We start from the raw sequence: 15,604 nt of genomic DNA, 5'->3' as shown, positions 1-15,604 counted from the left end.
CTCACTATGTAGTTCAGACTGCCCTGGAACTCACTGTGTAGCCCAGGTTGGTCTTGAACTCACAGTGATCCTCCTGCCTCAGCCTCCTGAATGCTGGGATTACAGGCGTGTGACACCATGCCCGGCAATTTTTCTTCTGTTTCAATGGTATTTATAATTTCTTATTTTGTATATTTGTGCTTTCTCCTTTACTTCTCTTCCCCCTGGACCCCGTATAGTAGTGTGGCACCACACACAGTTTTTATTTTATTTAACTAGTGTATGTTAGTAATAGAGAATGGTTCATTTTGGTAACTGGGTATATGCACTTAACATATCTTGCTTGGACTTCTAGGAAGATGGCAGAGTGGTAATCATCAACAAAGATTTGGAATCCAGACATTGGAAAATAACAAGTTGGGAAGAAAAGAAAGACGGAAGTTAATCCTTGGGACCCAGGAAGAAATCTGAAGGAAACATTGGAGCCCACAGAGAAAATGAAGAGACAGACCACAATTCAGAAAAAGGAAGGGGCAATCAGTACTTTCTCCCTGGCTCCTGGATTGTGGTGTGACAAAGAAAACAGATGACTCCAGAGACCTACACAGAGAAACACACCTGTAGAATGGAGCAGCGGATGCTGTGCCCTAAAACAGTAAGTGACTCCAGCCTAAGTGACTGTGATGTTCCCTGGAGACAAGTGCTTGGTCAGATTCCATTTTAGAGAGGGGCCAACTGAACCTGAGATTTGGAGTAGCTGTGGGTTAGCGTCATCTTAGGGCTCCCAGTATTGAAATCCCACAGTGACTGGGTGAGGGACAACTGTAGGAGATGTACAGGCTCAGGGAGTTGTGGTCAGGCTGGTAAGAGATACTCAAAGTGTTGCAGTCTGAAAAACTCAGGCCCCAACCCCACAACCAGAGTACAGGATCTGCCTGAACTTCTGAGGAGTTGAAAGAACCAGAATTCACACCCTGCCCTAATCTCACTTCAGGGTTGCTGGGATTATCCAGCAAGGATCTGGGCTCTGACTGCCTCCTTAATCTACCAGTGAGAGCAGAATCATACCCTGAAATGGACACTATCACAAAACTATAGGCCCCAGAAGATAACTATAGGCTTGAAATCACCAGAGATAAATTTTTTTCATCGCTTGTGGGCTTTTGTAGTTGCTGTTTATTTGGTTTTTTTTTTTGGTTTCTTTTTGTTTTTTCCTGAGTGTGAACACTGATCTTAGATTTCTGTTTTGTTGTTTTTGTTTCTTCCTTCTTTCTTTCCCTCCTTTCTTCACCAGTTCCTAAGGTTTGGGTGATGTTTCCTTGTCCTTTACGCTTGCTTCTAATCACTTTCTCTTCTTTTATTTCTCGATTTTTTCCTCTTAACCCTTTTAAATTTTTTTCCTTTAGGGTAAAATCACTCTACTGAATGAAGAATGCAAAGAAGACTAATATAAGATTAAATGGAATCAATGAAGAATCAGAAGATAGTATAAAGGGCATATAAAACCTGTTCACAGAAGTAATAGTGGAGAACTTTCTAAGCACAGAAAAAGAATTTGACATATAGATAAGTGAGACATATAGAACTCCAAATTGTCAGGATCAGAAAAAACTACACCGAGGCATATAATAGTCAGAAATTCAACACAAGAACAGAATACTAAAAGCTGTTACAGAAAAGAAACAAATCACCTATAAAGAACCCATCAGAATTATAGCAGACTTCTCAACTCAAACTATGGAGTCAAGGAGAGATTGGAGTGAAGTATTTCAAAAAAGAAAACAACTTCCAACCCAGAATGATGTACCCATCAAAACTATCTTTCAAACTTGGTGGAGAAATAAGATCCTTCCATAATAAAGAATGCCTTAAGAAATTCATGACCACCAATCCAACACTACAAAAAGTTCTGAAGGATATTCTAGAAAGAGACAATGAAATAACAAATCAATGAATCTTAATAGCATGAATACACCAGGTAAGGCAAGCAATTAAACAGAGGGGAAAGAACAGGAACTAATGGGAAAATAATATGACAAGGTCAAGTCAATACATATCACTTATAACCATCACTGTAAATGGTTTCAATTAACTGATCAAAAGAAAGAGATTAGCAGAATGAATCAAGAAACAAGTTCCAAAAGTATGACACATTTAAGAAACATATTTAACTCAAAAAGAAATTCATAGACTGAAAGTCAAAGGATGGAAAGCAATACTCCATGTGACAGGAACCCAGAAAAAGGCAGGGGTACCTATTCTATTGCACACAAAGCGAATTTCAAGCCAAGATTGATCAGAAGAGACAAATAAGATCATTCATACTTGTTAAGGGAATAATCCACAAAAAATAGATAACAGCTGTAAATATATATGCACCAAATACCAGCATATTCAACTATATAAAACACTAATGGATGTGAAAAATTAGATAAGCACTAATACAATTATGTAATGGGGGACCTCAACATCCCACTCATATAAATAGATCATCTAGACAAAAAATACAAAGAAGCATCACAACTGAACCAAACCTTTGAACAAATGGATATAATAGATACAGTATTTAATCCAGCAATAGAATACATATTCTTTTCTGCAGCACATGGGACTTTCTCCAAAAGAGAATATAAACTAGCTCATAGAACATGCTTAAGTAAATGCAAAGAGCCTGAAATTATCCCATGCATATTATCAGATTACAGTGCAATGCAACTGAAAGTCAGTCGCAAAAGAAACAAAAACTATGTGAACATATGGAAATTAAATAACACCCTCCTGAACAACCAAAGAATAACAGATGAAATTAAAGAAGAAATTAGACAGTTTCTACATTTAAATAATAATGCCACAACAACATACTGGAATTTATGGAATGCAATGAAAGCAGTCCCTCAAAGAAATTTTATAGCAGTGAACTCCCACGTAAGAAAACTACAGTGAGCTCAAATAAATAACCTAATGTTGAACTGTAAGCTTCTAGGAAAAAGAAGAGCAAGTTAAACCTATCACACAAATGGGGGAGAAAATTGTAGTTAATGCAGTTGAGACTATGAAAACAATACAAAGAATCAATAAATTGAAGAGATGGTTCTTTGAAAGATGAAAAAGAAAAAAAAAAAAAAAGGAAAAAAACCCCAAAGACATGCAATTCGAAATGAAAAGGGTGAAATCACAATGGACCCTGCAGAAATCTGGATCACCAATACCTACTTTAAGAATCTGTACTGTAGTAAGGTGGAAAACTCAGAAGAAATGGACAGATTCTTAGATACATATAAATTACCAAAATTGAATCAAAAGATACAAAAATTCTAAATAACCCTATATCAGTCAATGAAATTGAAGAAGCAATACAAAAAGTACTAACAAAGAAAAGCCCACATCCTATCAGATCCACTGCTGAATTCTACAAGAAATTTAGAGAAGCTCCAATGCCACTACTCCTCAAACTCTTTAATGATATTGAAAAGGAAGCAATATTCCCAAACTCATCCCTGGAAGCAAGCACTACCCCGATACTAAAACCAGTGAAGGATCCAACCAAAAAAGAGAACTATAGGCTAATCTCTTTAACAAATAAAAATGCAAAAATCCTCAATATGATACTGGCAAATAGAATGCAGCAAATAATTAAGAGGATTATATACCATAACCAAGTAGGAGTCATCCCAGGGATGCCAGGAAGGTACAGCACACTCAAATCAATAAATGTAATAAAGCACATTATTAAAACCAAGGACAAAAACTATACAATCATTTCAATAGATGCAGAAAAAGAATTTGATAAAGTCCAACATACATTCATGATAAAAGCCTACAAATAATTGGAATAGAAGATCTTTACTTCAATCTGATAAATGCCAACTATGACAAACTAATACCCAGCATCATACTAAAGCTCAAAAACTTAACTTTCATTCTAAAATCAGGAACAAGACAAGGATGACCACTATCAGCACTCCTGTTCAATATAGTTTTGGAAACATTACCCAGACCAAATAGAGAAGAGAAAGAAATATGGACAGGAAAGGAAGAAGTTAATTATCATTATTTCTTGGTGACATGATACTCTACATAGAAGACCCTAGAAACTCCACCAAAAGACTCCTAGAATTAATAACCAAATTTGGCAGCAAAGCAGGATAAAAGTCGACACTAAAAAATCAATAGCATTCGTATACACCAATAACAAACTCAATGAGAAAGAAATTAAGGAAACAATACCTTTCACAATAGTATGAAATATGGAATACTTAGTAATCAATCTAACAAAGGAAGTGAAAAGACTTAGACATTGAAAACTACAGTACCCTGAAAAAAGGAGATTGAAAAGGGTATCAGAAAATGGAAAGATAGCTCCTGTTCTTGGCTAGGCAGAATGAATATAGTGAAAATGGCCATACTTCTAAAACTCTTACACAGATTTAATGAAATTCCAATCAAAATACCAATAGCATACCTCACAGAACTAGAGGGGAAAAAAAAAAATCCTGAAATTCATATGGAACCAGGAGAGACCTAGAATAGCAAAAGCAGTTCTAGGGAACAAGGGCAAGGCAGATGGCATTACAATGCTGGATCTGAAATTGTATTGCAAAGTTACCATGATAAAAAAAACAGTAACAACCTCCCCCCAAAAACCAGCATAGTACTGGCAAAAACCAGACCTGAGAATCAATGGAACAAAACAAGATGCAGAAACATCCCCAACCAAACTCAGCCACCTTATTTTTCACAGAGGGGCCAAACACCTCCACTGGAAGGAAAGGTACCCTCTTTAATAAATGGTGCTGGAAAAACTGGCTTTCCATATGCCGAATATTAAATCTAGACCCATATCTCACCATGCACTAAACTAAAATCAAAATGGATCAAAGATGTAAATATTAAAACAGAAACACTAAAATCTGCTGAAAGACAGAACAGGTAAAACTCTGGAAGACATGGGTGTAGGCAAAGGGTTTATGAACCAAACCTGGATGGCACAGGAAATATTACAAAGAAATCAACAACTGGGAGCTCATCAAATTAAAAAACTTTCGCACAGCAAAAGAAACTACTAATAGAGTGAAGACAAAGCCCATATAATGAGAAAACAATTTTACCAGTTACTCCTCAAAGAACTAACATCTAGAATATATGCATACCCATATTTATAGTGGCACAATTTATAAAAGCTAAATCTTGTAAACAGCCCATATGGCAATCAACAGATGAACAGATAAAGAAAATGTGCTATTTATATACATAATGAAGTATTATTACTTTGCCATAAAAAAGGATAAATGATTCATTTTTAGGTAAATGGATGCACCTCTTGACCATAATCTTAAGTGAAATAAACTGGGCATGCAAGTTTAAATATCACAGTGTAGGGCCGGGGATTTAGCTCAGAGGTTCCACTGCCTGCCTTGCAAGCGCAAGGACCTGAGTTTGATCCCTGGTACAAAAAAAAAAAAAAAAAAAAAAAAAAAAAAAAAAAAATCACAGTGTTTCTCTTGTGTGACAAAATCAAAGAGTAAACAGACCATAACAGAGGACAGATAATGAGAAGCAGGAAGAACATTATCAAGTGGGAAAGGAAACAAAGGAGGGAAGGGGGTGAAGGGAAGGAAGAGAAAAGGAAAACCTTTTTCTTTTCCAAAGCTGCTTAGCTATTGTAAATTGTGCTAATTTTATAGATATTTAATTTCATACATATTGTGGTTATCTATTCATATTTAAGAAGGACCAGGTAGCTGATATAATCTTCCTCTGATGAAATGTGAGTACATCTACTTTTCAAAAGGTATCTTTTTTTTTTTTTTTTTTTTGGTGAAAAAGGGTCTTTCTTAGGGCCGGGGATTTAGCTCAGTGGCACTGTGCCTGCCTTGTAAGTGCAAGGTTGTGAGTTTGATCCCTGGTGTGTGTGTGTGTGTGTGTGCAGTGTCTGTCTTGAGTACAGAGTTGCTGGCTAGGAGTTCTTTGCATTTAGGTGTGCTGATTGGCAGGCATTATTTCAGAGTAAACTAGTAGGGTTCTCCTTGGTTCCCCAACTAACAGAATAAAAAATAAGGAGAGCTTTAATCTGCAGTTGGAACATTAGAAGCTTTAACATGCTTTAAAAAAAACTTGTAAGTAAATGGTAGGATGCACTTTACATTTGGAAACCAGTAAAGGAACCAACTAACTAGTCAGTTGTTTTGTTTAACAAGCTTCAATGATCCCCATTTCCAGTATTTCTCATCAGACCTGCCAACCCTGACTTTACAAGCTGCTTGGGGATCCTGATAAGCAGACTGAGCACTCTTCTACTGTAGCCCCTACTCAGCCTCACATTCTGGATTGTGGTTTCCTTAGACTGCTTCTGGTCCTGTTTCATCTTCAAGAAATACGCAGTCCACCAAAAAAAAAAAAAGTTTATACATCAGGTAAAGAAAAACTTGTATAAATATTTTAGTACTAAATTTACTGAGATATCATGAGTTCAGTACAAGTTCTTTTGGCCTTAAGTACAGGAGGTGTTCACACTGTTGGCTATTAGCTTCCAGACATTTATTAGTAAGGCAAACTGCTGAAGTGTGTATACATTTTTTTGGTGGACTCTGTATATTACAACCTCTTGCATACTGACTTTAAAAAATCATTATTCTCTATCATTCCACTTACTTTCCTAAGTTTATTCATTTTTAATTTATGTATTTTAACTCTGGAGGGGTTTGAGAAGAATGGGAGATGGTGTTTTATTCATTGTTATTTTTTATCAAATATGACTTCACAAATCCAATCTCATATAAAAATAAACTCTTAAATATAAGGAAAGTATAAATACAGTATCTATTAACTTATTTTTACTCTTATTTTTAAATTTTATTTTAAAGAAATTTTAGTAACTCATTATTATAGCTTTGTTGTTGCTTGTCATTAAGACTTAATTTATGTTACTATCAAAGCTTTTATGAATGTTCTGCTAGAACTGAGAATTGCCATCAGTTAGCAAGCATTCCCACAGGAAAAAGAATTCACCATATGAACTTTTCATGAAGAGACTACATACAAAGGTATAGGCAGGGTTAGGGATCAAACAAGAGAACGATGAGGCATCGAAAACTAGCAACAAGAGGATACCTAGGACCAAGAGAACAAGGGCAGGAACAGAGTACAGCAACTTGAATCACAAATAAAGTACAACAGAAGCTGTATCACAGAGAGATACAGTTACTGTGTTGAAGCAGGCAATAGGAAAGAAATGCCAATTTCCTTTTCTTCTGCCATCCCATCTGCTGGCAATATTTTTCCAACTCAACTATATCCAACCAAGGTTAGTCAGAAAGATAGCTGAAGCCAGGTATAAGCAGGGAAAGCCTATAATTCTAGCAGTCTAGGAGGCTGAGGCAGAAGGAGCACAAGTTCAATTCCATCTTGGGCAACTTAATGATTTACAGAGACCTGTCCTCAAAATTTAAAAAAAGGGGGAGGCCTGGGCCTGGAGATCAATATAAAGGCCTTGAATTCAATATCTAGTAACACATACAGAAAGAAAGAAAGAAAGACAGCCATCCAGCCACCCAAAAGATGTAATTTGTAGGGGCCAGGGAGCACAGAATCAAGAATAGATCCAAGGGATTGAGGATGTAGAACCGATGGAAAATGGCACTAAAACTTAATGCTTTATTAACAGTTTAGTTCAAATACTGAATATCTGAGATTTTACGAAACATAAATAGGTATATATAATGCTGGATATTATGTATAATTATGCTTATTAAAAATATCCACTAAGAGTCCTCATTCTCAATATATTCTGAGGGGAATAAAACCTCGCTGGTTGTGGTAGTGTATACCTGTAATCCCAGCACATAAGAGGCTGAGACTGGAGGATCATCACAAGTTCAAAGCCATCTTAGACTACATAGTGAGGTCAAGGCCAACCTCAACTACAATCAAAGCCAAAATGTAATTTAAGATAAGTTCAAAGGGCATAAAATAAAATCAGAACCAAACTTTGTCTTTTAAACATGATAAACTGCTACTGTAAGTAAAAATCTGTTATATGCTGTAGGAAATTAGGCAGTGGTTACCCTGGGAAGCAGTGACTAGTATGAAGCCCAAGGTGCTCCATGAATGTTGATGATGTTGCTTCTTGATTTATCTGATAGTTACACAGGTGCCCATACTGTGAAAATCCACTGAGTGTTACACCTGTGATCATGATGTTTTGTATAAGTACATCTCAATAAAAACAATAAATTTTAAAAAGACAGCAATCATAAATAAAACTTAAAAAACCCCAACTATGTTAGTGAATTTCTATGCCTTTCTATAGGATACCTAACAGCCAGCAAGGATTTACAGAGATTCCTAAAGCACTGATGTGCACTCAGCAAAAATGAAAGGCACATCTTGGCTTCAGATAATTTGCGATCTACTTAGGAAAAAGAAATATTTAGACAGGAGATGAAGAATATTAACAGGCACCATCTCAGGCCATGAAGAATGTACAGCAAACACAGATCCAATACTGATAGATAATATTCTCATGGGAAGACCTAGATAGAAATACTCTTCTAGAAATCAGACCTCTAGCTCTGTGTAGTTTAACTGATATATAATAGAGATGTAAGGTTTTCACAAAACCTCTGAAAATACAAAAGTAGAATCCATTTTCAAAAGAAAATAAAGACTGCTTGAAGTAAAATAAAAGGGATAGTATTCTCTGGTTCTAGAGAGCTACAGTTAAACCTATAATACACAGTGCACCAAAAGCCACACAAGAAGGTTTCTAAGCCACTTCTCTTTTCTGCCCAAAATTAGTAAGCAGGAAGTCTGCACCTACTGGGAAGGGAAGTAGATGATACAGGGAAGGGTTGAGGTCAGAGATGAAAGCATAAAGATATGAGACACAAGGACTTCAGCAGATTGGAAGATGTCTGTCAGAGAAAAAGAAAGACATATCTGTGGTGATAAGAGCAAAGTGACTCTGCTGCTTGGCAACAGCTCCAGGGAAGCAGCTAAAACCTAAAGAAAAAGTAGCTGTGTGGTGCAACAGGAAGATGGGCCCTGGACGTCTTATCAAAGATTCAGGAGCCTGATATACAGCACAGAAGCAGCAAAGAACTCTAGATCTTAAGAGAACTTTTGGCCACTAATTCCTTGATACCATGCAAAACTTCAGAAGTATGACATGGCTCCAGGCTCAGGGAATCTCGGGAAAGTTAAAAATCCGTCTGGCTTGGTGTATTAAGGCTAAAGTCAGAAATTCAAATAAGTACCAGAAAATAAAAAACCTTACACTTCTTATATGCAGTATCTGAGACTTACTCCAGTCTGAGATTATCCTTTCCTCATGTACAATAATAAAGTATATGAATTCACAGTACATAGTTTATATTTTCATAAAAAGGAATGAGAAATATACTGCTTTTTCATTTATTTGGTTCCATCAGTGAAGTGCTCCATATACATGAGTTTTCTAGATGATTTATATAGTCTATGCTAATAATATAAATTACTGATATATATATACATCAGGGTCTCACTATGTAGTTCAGACTGATCTGGAAGTCACTGGTCTTGAACTCACAGTGATCCTCCTGCCTCAGCCTCCCAAGTGCTGGGATTATAGGCATGCGCCACCACGCCTGGCTTAAATTACTGATCTTGACAGAAGTCTGATCAGACTTATTAAACTGGGAACTATTGTCCTTATCCTAAATTAGTCTCAGACTTGAGTGCTTTTATAGGCTTTGTGGTTTTTCTCTTTTTTCCTCTTAAGGAGCTCTTTTCCCCCTCTCTTGGATGCCTTTATAGTTTGGTAGCACCTGTCTATGTAGATCTCACTGCAGTTATTTTGTCTTCTTTCTTCCTATTCTAATTTTCTGTTTCAAATAAATATTGGGTTAAAAAATTAGAAAAGCAAGCATTTTAGAAATGAGCTGAAATCAAGAGTCAAGATAATGAAGATCCCAGGACTAATGCTTAGGGTTCTGGTTACTCCATAGTTTTTACTTGCTTTCTACACGATTTTACACTTGATCTTAGCCAAAAGGCTGAGAAGCAATCTACAAGGTTTTAGTTATACATGATCTGAACATTTCCCAGCTTGTCTTAAATTCTGAAGCTTCAGAAGTTGCTTCACTGCCTGCCATGGGTGGACAGAGGGAGGCTGTTCTGTTTCAGTTGTTTTCTATACTTTATACTATGATTTTTGTTTTAGATTTTAACAAAAAAATTTACTGCTAAAATATGTATAAAAACCACTCTTCCAGAAATCTGACCTTTAGATCAGTATAGCTGAATTAATATATATCAGAGCTGTGCATTAAAAAAAAAAAACCCTAAAACTCCAAAAGTAGAACCCATTCTCAAAAGGAAATAAAAACTACCTGAAGTAACGGGACAAAATCCTCTTGTTCTACAGAGCTGCAGCCAGGTTTTGCCAGAAGACAGATGAACTTAGAGGCATCATCATGATGGTTATTCAGCAACCTACAAAACAAATAATCGCTTAGGAAGATCTGCTACTGGGAACAAACACAAACTTACAACACTGACAACTGTTAAACTGCAGTTTGATCTGAAGGCCACTTAGATAAAGAATCAAGTGCTATCTTTTATTTTTTTTTGTAGTGCTGGGAATTGACCACAGGATCTTAAGGGCTAGGAAAGCACTGAGCAGCTCCCAGATCAAATGCTCTATTTTTAATGTCCTCTATGCTTTTGATTTTATCACGAGGGTTTTAATAAAAGCTCAATAAGAAATGGTATAGTATTCTTATAAAATGCTTTTGAGGCTGAGATCATAATCAGCTGAACTAATACAGGTGAAATACATATTATTAAATATAGTTGGGGGAGAATGTCCATTTGGTTGACAAGGGATATGTGGAACCAGAACTCCAGAGTTAGGCCCCAGCTAGAAGGGAACACTTCAGATGGATCATAATGCACCATATAAAATTTTGTTTTTCCAGGTTGACAAATATTCAGGGTCAATGTGATGGGGGAGCTTTTGATATCAGACATAATAACACACCTAAAAAATGAGTTCTTAGTCTTCTAAGAGTCCAGAATTCCTTACCTCAAATTATTTAACAGACATTTCTACTTGGGAACTCTGAAAGCAAAAGTAAAATTTTGAAAATCAAAATTGAAATTTTCCTCTCAGAGACAGTCATTTTTCTGGACATCTATTTTTCTAAGAATGGTGGTACCATTCTTAGTTATCTGTGCTTGAAAACTTCAAATCATTTAAATTTTTATTTTTTTTCTTATCCAAGCAGTCTCTAAATTTTCTGGTTTTCCTTCATTAATTTATTGAATGCTGTATATCAGGTATTAAGTCTGGTCTTGGGGATTCTTGGTACACAAATAAAATAAGACAGTTTCATGCTGTGTAAGGGTTTTACAGTGTAGTTATTAATAAAGTTATACTACTGTTGAACAGTCATAACAGAAGTGATGAGCACAGGAGATACAGGAGGCCAGTGAGATTACCTGGAAAGTGAGATAGGAAAAAAGGGTGTTGGGGTTAAAGAGAGAAGTCTGGTGTGAGATGTGTGGAACACACGGGCAATAAAATATAAAGAAGTGATTAGAGAGGGGGACATGCGCAGGTAGGATCAAATTCTTGAGGCCTCTTTTACGTCAGGTCAAGAAACTTGAACTTTTTTTTCACTGAATTTATTGGTACTTTTAAAGTATATAGTACAGTTACATTCACCATTGGGATCTTGTGCCTTTACATGACAGATCTTGGTTCTCATTTTTTCCCCATACTCCTGCCCTCCCTTCATTCCCTCCACCCTCCTTGATTTAGAAAGACTTTGTTTCCATTTTTCCTTTTCTCATATTTTTTCTTGTCCCTTATTGCCTTTCCCCTGCACTTTTAGCCCTTTTCTTCCTATTTCACATTATCAGTTATACAATTAGGATCTTATTTACACTTAGCTTTTCACACCAAAGAAACTATTTGGTATTTATATGTGTATCTTACTTATTTCACTTAAGGGTATGGCCTCAATATACATCCATTTTCCTATGAATGACTCTAGTTTCTCATTTTTTATGGCTGAGTAGTATTCCATTTTATAGAAAAACCACATCTTCTATATCAGTCTCCAACTGATGGGCAATTGGGCTGTTTCCAAATTTTAGCTATTACAAACTGTGCCACTATGGACATGAATGCACATATAACACTGTGGTATGATTCTTTTAATTCTTTTGGAAAGATACCCAGCAGAGGGATGGCTGGGTCAGATGGAACCTCTAGTCCTAGTTCTTTGAGGTATCTCCATATTGATTTCCACAGTGGTTGCACCAGTCTGCAAGCCCACCAACAGTGGAGAAGGGTTCCTTTTTCCCTACAACCCCGCAATAACATTAACAATTAACAATAACATTTATTATTGGTTGATTTCTTGATAGCAGCCATTCTTTGTGGGGTGAAGTGGAATCTCAGTGTTGTTTTCATCTGCATCTCTTGAATGACCAGTGATATTGAACATTTTTTCATATATTTATTTGCTGCTTTTACTTCTTTGTTTGAGAAATGTCTGTTCATTTCAGATGCCCATTTTTGAATCAGGTTTTTATTTTGTGGGGGAGTCTGATTTTTTGAGTTCTTTATATAAGAACTATGAATTTTACCCTACTCCACAGAAAATCTTTTAATTTTTACAGTGACATGATCAGGTATGTTTTTCAGAAATATCAAGCAAGAAACAATGAGAGCCTCAGCATGGATATTACCAGTGGGAAGTAGAAAGGGGGCACATATGGCAGAAATGAAAGGACATGGTAGTTGGCAGAGCTAAGGGATGAGAAGAAGGTAGAATCCATGATAAGCCCCAAGTTTCTAGCGGGGACCTTTAGATGCTTCTAATAAAGGATGAGAGTACTAGAGTCCTGAGGAATTTTTCTTCACAATGTTTTAGACAGTTGTTTCTTCCTTTTTAATTTCCAATGTATCAACAATATCAAGGCCTGATAAATTCATGCTGATACTGCTAGAAGGGAAGAGGGTCCTAAAGGTTTCTGTGTTCATCCAATCTTGTATTAGAGATATCTCACAATTGTAAAACAATCTTCAATATATAATTCTCTTACTCAAAAATGTTCAGTAGCTCTGTCACTTCCATACATAAGCCTACAGTGATGGGCAGGACCTTAAAAGTCCCTTCAAATCTTATGTGTTGAAATATTGGACCCTGATGCAGCAAAGTACAAAGGTGGGGTCTTTGGGAGGTAACTGGATCATAAGGGCTCAGACATCATGAGTAGATTAACCAATTTATGGACTAATAGCTTATTAGGTTTTGGGAAAGGGATCTGTTATTAAAGTGAGCCCTTTCTTTACTTTCTGGCCTCCATAAGTTGAGCAACTTTGCTTTACCACATGTTGCTCTCCATGATATTTTGCCTCAGCATAAGCTCAGAAAGTGATGAGGGCCAAGTAACCATGACCCCCTGAAACTGTATGCCAAAATGCCGAAATAAATCTTTCCTCCATCTTGGTATTCTGTCACAGTGATACAAAGCTAATAAACCTGCAGTGGGAATTTAAGGCCTCTTAAATGAGGAATTTTTCTTCACAGTGTTTTAGACAGCTGTTTCTTCCTTTTTATTTTCCAATGTATCAACAAGTCCAAGGCCTGATAAAGTCATACTGCAACTGCTAGAGGGAAGAGGGTCCTAAAGATTTCTGTGTTCTTCCAATCTTGTATTAGAGACAACTCAAAAGTGTAAAGCAATTAGACTGGAGCTTGCCTAGCTATGTATCTCACTATTTTGCTAAATGAACCTTCTAATTTAGGTAGCTGGCCTGACTTATATAGTTTTGCCATTGTATCATTTTCATGCTGTTCTATTCCCCTATAAAACCCTCCTTCAACTTTGTTGTTTTAAAGCTGTTTATTAAGAAGTAATAACCCACTGCTTTCAAAAAGCTTTCCTGGGCCAATGATTTAGCTCAGTGGTACTGTACCTGTCTCACAAGAGCAAGGTCCTGAGTTTAATCTGTGGTACAAAAAAACAAAACAAAACAAAACAAAACAAAACAAAAAATCCCCACAAAAAACAACAAAAAACTTTCCTACATGAGAAAATGGAAATAAAATGTTTGTAAATGGGGAGGGGAGGAGGGGGCGAAGGGAGGGCAGAGACAAGGGGAAAAAATGAGAACCAAGACCTGTCATGTAAAGGTACAAGGTCCCAATAATGAATGTAACTGTACTGTATACCTAAAATGTATCAATAAACTCAATTAAAAAAAACTTTCCTTGACAACTGAATTCCTCACTGATCTTTGTATAATTATACACACCATATATACCATTTTTCTTTCTATTATCTCTTCAGCACCTAAAGGGCAGGCAAAGTTACAGCTTTTTTTATTCATTGCACAGAGTATGCGACTTATGTGTAGAAATCTCTCGTAACATGTTAGTAATCTAACAGATGTATACTTAACTTGTGATTAGAGCTACAGTAGGTCTTTTTATACTTATTTTCCTTATTATAATTATACTTATACTATTTCCTTATTATACTTATTTATACTATTATTTCCTTATTATAATTCTTCAATATTCAAGGGCCTGAAGTTAAATATACACACATTTTAGGAAAAGATTAGTATGGTACGTGCTAATGAAAATTATCTCAAGTTTACAAAGTGGATAGGAATCCAAAAATTCATTTGGAACCATAAGAGACGTAGAATAGCAAAGGCCATCCTAGGCAACAGAAACATGGCAGCGGGTATAAAAATTCCCAATTTGAAACTATGCTATAAAGCCATTGTGATAAAACAGCATGGTACTGGCAAAGAATCAGACCTGAGGATCAGTGGAACAGACTGGAAGACACAAAAACAACTCCAGATGTACTCAGCTACCTCATCTTTGACAAAGGAGCTGACCGTCCCCACTGGAGGAAAGATACCCTCTTTAATAAATGGTGTTGGAAAAACTGGATCTCAACCTGCCAAAGATTAAAACTAGACCCTTATCTTTCACTATGCACTAAATTAAAATCCAAGTGGATTAAAGATCTAAATATTAAAACAGAAACACTAAACTTTCTGGAAGATAAGTTAGGCAGAACTCTTGAAGACATTGGCATAGGAAAACAATTAATTCTCAGTAGCACGGGAATTAGCAGAAAGAATCAAACACTGGGATCTCATCTTATTAAAAAGCTTCTACACCGCAAAAGAAACCATCAACAGAACTAAGAGACAACCTACAATGTGGGAAAAAATTTTTACCAGCTGCTCCTCAGACAAAGGACTATTATCTAGAATATATAAAGAACTCAAAACAACCAGCACCCCCAAATATAAAGACCCAATTCAAAAATGGGCATCTGAAATGAACAGACATTTCTCAGACAAAGAAGTAAAAGCAGCAAGTAAATATATGATAAAATGTTCCACATCCCTGGTCGTTCGAGAGATGCAGATGAAAACAACACTGAGATTCCACCTCACCCCACAAAGAATGGATGCTATCAAGAAATCAACCAATAACAAATGTTGGCAGGGCTGTGGGGAGAAAGGAACCCTTCTCTATTGCTGGTGGGAATGCAGACTGGTGCAACCACTATGGGAATCAATATGGAGATACCTCAAAGAGCTGGG

At 36.3% G+C, this 15,604-nt stretch overlaps 1 protein-coding gene across 2 annotated transcripts in view; it reads right to left on the bottom strand.

Annotated features, from left to right (window-relative positions):
• Window positions 1-15,604, bottom strand: part of Ppp2r3a (protein phosphatase 2 regulatory subunit B''alpha) — a 145,825-nt gene that overhangs the window by 56,070 nt on the left and 74,151 nt on the right. For both annotated transcript variants that reach the window (XM_010625509.3, XM_019207668.2), the window contains one exon: window positions 10,347-10,449. In XM_010625509.3, the coding sequence (XP_010623811.1) occupies window positions 10,347-10,449 (103 nt within the window). The remainder of the gene's footprint in view (window positions 1-10,346; window positions 10,450-15,604) is intronic.

Source organism: Fukomys damarensis, unplaced genomic scaffold (genome assembly GCF_012274545.1).
Source record: "Fukomys damarensis isolate Sample0158 unplaced genomic scaffold, DMR_v1.0_HiC HiC_scaffold_37, whole genome shotgun sequence".
NCBI lineage: Eukaryota > Metazoa > Chordata > Mammalia > Rodentia > Bathyergidae > Fukomys > Fukomys damarensis.
The sequence above is the reverse complement of the archived record's forward strand: the minus strand, read 5'-3'. Positions and strand labels throughout refer to the sequence as shown.